Raw genomic sequence first — 6,000 nt, forward strand, 5'->3', positions numbered from 1 at the left:
CCAACTGGTGGTTCTTTGGGCTGGGAAAGAGGCAATTATTTCCCGCTGACCGCCCACTTCCCTGCAAAAACGGGATATTAATAGGCCAGCCCCCTCCCGCCCACCCCTCGGCTCTGCCGCCGATTCCCAGCGAGCAGGTGCCCAAACGTGAGGGTGGAAATGCTGTCAGGGAGGATGGAGCCTTTTCCCAGAGCATGGAGATGCTCTCTGTGTCCAGCCTGGCTGCTGGGAATCCCTCAGGGCAGAAGGAAGGGGTGCTTCTGCTTTGGAGAGTCCCACACTGCCAAACCTTGGGGTCCCTGAGTCCCAAAGCCAGGCAGGATCCACTCAGGTCCCTTCAATCCCTTTGGATTCTAATGCTGCAAACCCACAGCAGAGTCACTGCTGTCATGGCATGGTTTACCTGGGACCTGAATGTCCGTGGAGAACTGGGTGCCACGGGCTTTTCCAGCTCCTCTAAGCCCACCCCTCTGTAATATCAGAGAAATCAGAGGCAGAGGGGCTGAGCAAGCCCAGGATTTTCCCAGACAGCGCTGGATGCCGGTGCCAGACCTCTCCCAGGAGTTTTTGGCTGCTCCCAGCCCAGCTCTGCTCTTGTATCCCACTTTTTACTGCACACGTAAAGATTTGCAGCTTCATTGCTCAACACATTTCTGCTTTTAACTGAATTATACTTGATTCAGGCCTTAATTCGGCCTCTGGGCACTTTATAAACCAGGAGGGGTTTATTTAGCAATAAATTTCCAAGGGATGAGGCCGTGTCCAGTACCAGCACATGGATGATACTCCGTGGAGGACCCTGTGCACGGTTAATGCCTGCAAGCACATCTCTCTGAGCAGGATGTCCCTTTTCCATGGGTATATTCCCAGCAGGAGACAGCGTTTGGAAGAGGATGGCACAACCTTGGCTGCCTCCTGCACAGCAGCATCCCTGCTGAGAGGCTGACACGGAGGTTAGAAACCTCCCCACTCCAATTAAACCTCTCCCACAGGGAATGCAGAAATCAATAAAGTGCTTACGCCTCCCCTGAGCTGGCCAGGAACCTCCGTGGCCTCCGGGATGGAGGGAAGGGGCCGGAATGGGTTGGTTTGTTATTCCCAGGGAGCTCTCAGAGCGATCACTGCTCTCCCTCTCGTGTGTGCTGAGCTTGTGGCTCGGTCTGATCCTGCCACACCACGGCTGAGCTCAGCTCCCCGGGCTCAGGGTGAGCACATCCAGGGCAGGAATCAGCACCTGGAGTCGGGTTTTCAGCTTTGCTTTGCTCTCCTTCCCCCCTGAGGCCGGGGGGCTGCCTGGGGAGGGGGTGAGGACGGACACTCACCTCAACAGAGGAGGAGGTGGCTGGTTTGGAGCGTGGCTTGGGGGTGTGAGGACACACTTTGGAGCTGAGCAGTGACCAGAATCCAGCCAGGCGGGTTTGGCCCCTTTTTGGGCAGTGGAGGTGGGGGGGCTGTTAAGGGGCTCCTCAAACTGGAGGCCAGTCCAGGTCTTGAGAGCTGAACTGGGCTTGGAGCTGTGCTGGCAGGGGAGGTTTTACCTCTGCCTTGGCAATGTCACCTCTGCCCTCCATCTCACAAAAACAAACCCGACTTGAGCTGCTTTCTGGGCCAGCACCTTGCAGAGATGCTCTTTGCCCTAAAAAGTTGCAGGGGCCATGGCCTATTCTGGGGTCTTCCATCATCTCCCTGCTGCTCTTACAGCCCTCAGCAGTGCCCTGAGCCCAGCCCAGCTCACCCCCCTCTTTGTTAACTCAGCCTAACGAGGAGGGAGCTGCTGGCAGAGCAACGCTGTGGCAAAATCAAATCCTGTTTCTGACTTGCCAACCATCCCGAGTGTTTCCTCAGGGACCCTCTGGAACAGGGAGCAGCAGGAATGACTTGGAGGGGTCACCCACACAGGTGGGATGCTGAGGGCTGTCAAAGAGTGTTGGTAAGGAGGTTATTTCTCAGCTACTTTTTCCTCCTGGTCCTGCTTCCAATTCTTGTTCACCTTGACATCACCTTGCCAAAAAATGGTCCTGTCTGGCCAAACCCCTGCTCAAAGCAGGGCCTGTGCTCGGTGCTGCTCCCTCACTCGCCCTTGCCATGGCTTTGCCGGGGGGAATTTGCACCAGTTCCCTCCTGGGAACAGCAGCTTTAACCTTTCACAATGGGAACTGTTTTAAACCCACTTGCAAAAGCTCTGGGTCCAAAGGGAAAGGACCCCCGAGCCTCCATCCCTGCCTGGGAATGATTTCCTCTCCATGGGCTTTTTCCAGTGACTCTTGGCTTGTGTGCCTCAGTGGCCTGGTGGCCACATCATCAGGTGGAGCTGGGGACACAGAGCTGGTGGTGGTGCTGCCACTACCTCCGTGTGACCTTGGGAAAACCACTCCAGACCCTCATTCCACTGTTCCGTCTCTGAAAAACAGGGACAGGACAAGTCTGCTGCCTCGCCGGGGCACGGGCAGAGCTCATCACCACCCTTGGCAAAGGAGACACGCAGAGAGAGGGGGCAGCAGGGGTGTGTTGCCCAACACCAAGGTCACCCAGGTCCAGCAGAGCCCATATCTGAGCCTCCTGCCTCCCCAGCACGCGCTGTACCCATGAGACAGGGCAGCTCTCCGTGCCCACGGAGCTGCCCAGCTCAAAACGTGGCACGGACACTTCGGGGCACAGGCAGGAGCAGGAGGTGGTTATGGGCAGGGGCACAACTCCATGTTTACTCCCAGTTGCTGACCGAGGTGATTCAAGGATAAGGAAGAGCAGGGAAGTGGCCTAGTTTGCAGAAGATCGGGAGGGCTGTCACAATTGCAGGCGCCTCCATTGTGCCGCGGTGTTTTCCTCATCGCTCCCTCCTCTTGGGAATGTTTTCATTAATCTCCCCGGATCTGTCAGTTGTGAAACGGCAACTTCAGAGGCCAAGGATGGATGACAGAGCCGAAGGAATTCGGGGGGGGGAAGGGGGGGGTTGCTGCAGCCCTGACAAGGCTGGATGTAACTCCAGCAACTCCCGGGGCTGACTTGGCCAAAGGAATTTCCACTCCCTGGAGCTCCTGCATCCCTAATAGTCACCCCCAGCCTCCTGGAATGCAAGATATCCTGGCAATCAGCGGTTTGCAAATCAAAGCAGCTGTTCCACCAACATCTTGCAGCCAGGGAAGGAGACAGCCCTCGACTGCCTGCACAGGGCCGGGGAGGGCGGCTGGTTTGGGCTGGGGAACAGCACCAGCACTGCCCAGTTTACACCCACACGGGGTGCTGGGGTCAAGGCTCAGCCCGGCCGATGCAGGGAGGAGAGGACCTGAGCACGTCCTGGTCGCTCCAAAATCAGGTCCAGCTCATGGGGCCCTTTGCCTTCCCCGAAGATCCCCCACTGCCCAGCTCAGCTCGGAGGGGCCTGGTTTCCAGTGGCTGGGACGTGCTGTGCCCCCGGAGAGGAGGTTCCTCTGGGGCCGCGGTGCCTCCCCAGCTCACAGGGCTCCCAGTTGGGCCCCGGACAGCCGGGGGTGAGCCGGGCAGGGGGATTGCCGAGGCTGACGTGCCGCGGCATCGTCAGAGCAGGTCTGGCTTTGCCCCCTCTGCTCCCGTTCATCCCAGTGGCACGAACCGGTGCCGCTGCTCAGGTGCCCAAGAGCTTTCGCCTCTCCGTGCCCAGCGCTGGGCGAGGGGCTCGGCTCGCTCTCCCCGTCCCCACAGCACATCCCCACGAGCCGCCTTTCCCGGGGATGCCCGGCTGGAGCGCCCACGCCGGGACCCCGCGGGGGCGAGCGCCCGGCGCTCCCCGAGCCCGGTGCCGCGGGGCTGCGCGTCCGAAACCGCCGCCTCTTCTGCACCCAAATCCCGACCAAGTCCCGGCGACCCCAAACTCCGTCCCCTCGCGCTGCTCCCCCGGCCGGGGGGGATCTCCCCGCACCGAACCCCCCTCCCCGCACCCCCGGCAGCCGCTCCCGGGGGCCCGGCCGCCCGTACCTGCCTCCACCGGGCGCAGACCGGCGTAGCTGAAGCAGAGCAGGAGCGCGGCGCCGGTGCAGCCGAGGAAGGGCTCCATCCCCCGCGGCCGCTCGGGGCCGGGCCGAGCCGCTCCGGGCCGTGCCGGGCCGAGCCCCGCCGGCGGCGCGTCCTGCGGGCGCGGCGGAGCCGTTCAGCACCGCGGAGAGCGCCGGGGCCGGTACCGCCGGGGCCGCCGGTGCCGCCCGGTGCGGCGGGGCTCGGCGGGGCTCGGCAGCGCCCGGCTCGGCTCGGTTCGGCACGGCACGGCACGGAACGGCTGGGCTCGACCGGGAGGCGGCCCCGCCGAGCCCCGGCTCCGCCCGCTGCAGCGCCGGGCAGCCCCGCTCCGGTCCCTCCCCCGGCCCCGGGGGCGGTGGGACGGGGGCGGCTCGGGCCCCCCGCCCGGCACGGCCCCGCTCTCTGCCTCAGTTTCCCCGCCCCGCCCCTCCCGCCCCCGCCGAGGTCCCGGCACGGCCCTGCCGGGGGCTGCTCGGGACACCGCGGGGAGGAGATGGGGTCCCACTCCCACCCGAGACCACCAGCGGGGACGTGTCACCGCCGGGGTGTCACCTGCGAGTCGCCAGGCTCTGAATTCCGTGATAAGAGGGTGAGACGAGCCTCTGGAATTAGCCTCCAGGTTAATCAACTGACACCCTCTGATTAACGGTCGCTAATTGATGGGAATAGAAGCCGTGACCCCAACTGCCAAATCATGGGACACCGGCTGGGGGACCCCTGCTCCGACCCCTCTGCCGTGCCCCAACAGAAGTGAGGAGTCCTGCTCCTGTGAGGGGCTGGCTGTGGTGGCACGGGGTTGGTGCCACCGGGCAGGGACAACAGGTTCCAGCAGGCACGGATGGGTCTGACTGGGAGCACCTGGCTGTGCTGCAGGGGGTGGATGTTGGAGCCTGTGCCGAGGGTCTGGGCAGCATCACTGATTGCCTGTCTGTCCCCTGACACCTGCCTGGGGGTGTGGCATCAGTGGGGTCCCTGTGGTTTGGTTTATGGACCAATGGTTTCTCTCCACTCATCCATCCAGCTGGATGAAGGCGGGGAGTGAATCAGGTGTGAGGGGCTCAGTGTTGGCAGCCTCTGCCACCACCCACCCTCCTGCAGCAGTTCTGGGGACCCTCAGGCCATGCACAGACACTGTCGTGCTTGGGGGTCACAGTGAGACACCCCAAAGCTGAGAGGTCCCCTCGTGTAGAGGAGACCCTGCAGAGCTCCAAGTGTCTCCCTGTCAAACCAAAACTCCTTCCCAGAGAAGCGACAGGCACCCGTTGCCCAAGAGAAAAAAACCTCCACCAGAGCCAGGAGACAGCCCTGTCCTGCCAAACCCACGCCATTGCACCCCTCTTCCCTCAGCCTGGGTGGTGACAATTCCCAGCACAGTGTCTGTGTCCATGCTCCCCATCGCGGTGCCGGGGCCGCAGCGGCTGCATCCCAGGGAAGCGCCTGTGGTGCCTCCCTTTCATCTCCTGCCTGGCAGCAGATTAAAATTTCATCACTTCAGCAGTGGAGAAGGTGCAGGGGAGGAGCAGGAGCCCCGGGCTGGCAGGGGGGAGGCTCAGCCCCTCACTGAGCTTGGTGCCCACCCCAAATCCAGCCACACGTGGCTGGGCTGGGTGAGCTCGGCCGCCGGAGCAGGATTTGGGCACAGCCATGCAGGGGTGGCTGCAGGCCAGGCTGCTGCTTCCCTTGGGCTTTCCCTCACCAGAGCACGACATTGGGCAGGAGGCACTGCCAGGATCTGGGCTCCTGCTGGTGCTTCCTCCATGGACTGAGCACCTGGAGCAGAGCCAGAGGCCCCCAGTTCCAAGGCAGGTGCAGCCAAACTGGCCCCAGAAATGCAAAGCTGAGGTCTCAGCAGGATGTGCCTCCGTACCAACAGCAGTGAGTCTCTGCACAGGGATCTCCAAATCCCCCAGCAGCAGCGAGATGGAGGGAATTGTCACACAAATCCAGTAATTCCCAGCTTGGCTGGACCCCGTCCTATGCCAACAGTGAGGGGCCCAACACATGGGAAGG

The 6,000-nt window shown here is 62.3% G+C and overlaps 1 protein-coding gene across 1 annotated transcript in view; it reads right to left on the minus strand.

The window, feature by feature from the left end:
• The window catches only part of FNDC5 (fibronectin type III domain containing 5), a 15,055-nt gene extending 10,773 nt beyond the window's left edge, over nucleotides 1-4,282 (minus strand). Inside the window, exon 1 of the mRNA XM_027728363.2 lies at nucleotides 3,952-4,282. Coding sequence (XP_027584164.1) covers nucleotides 3,952-4,030 — 79 coding nt within the window. The 5' untranslated portion in view covers nucleotides 4,031-4,282. The remainder of the gene's footprint in view (nucleotides 1-3,951) is intronic.
• Nucleotides 4,283-6,000: the final 1,718 nt, after the last annotated feature.

The sequence above is a fragment of the Pipra filicauda genome, unplaced genomic scaffold, assembly GCF_003945595.2.
Source record: "Pipra filicauda isolate LSUMZ 115617 unplaced genomic scaffold, ASM394559v2 scaffold531_size399970_pilon, whole genome shotgun sequence".
In the NCBI taxonomy this organism is placed as follows: Eukaryota; Metazoa; Chordata; class Aves; order Passeriformes; family Pipridae; genus Pipra; species Pipra filicauda.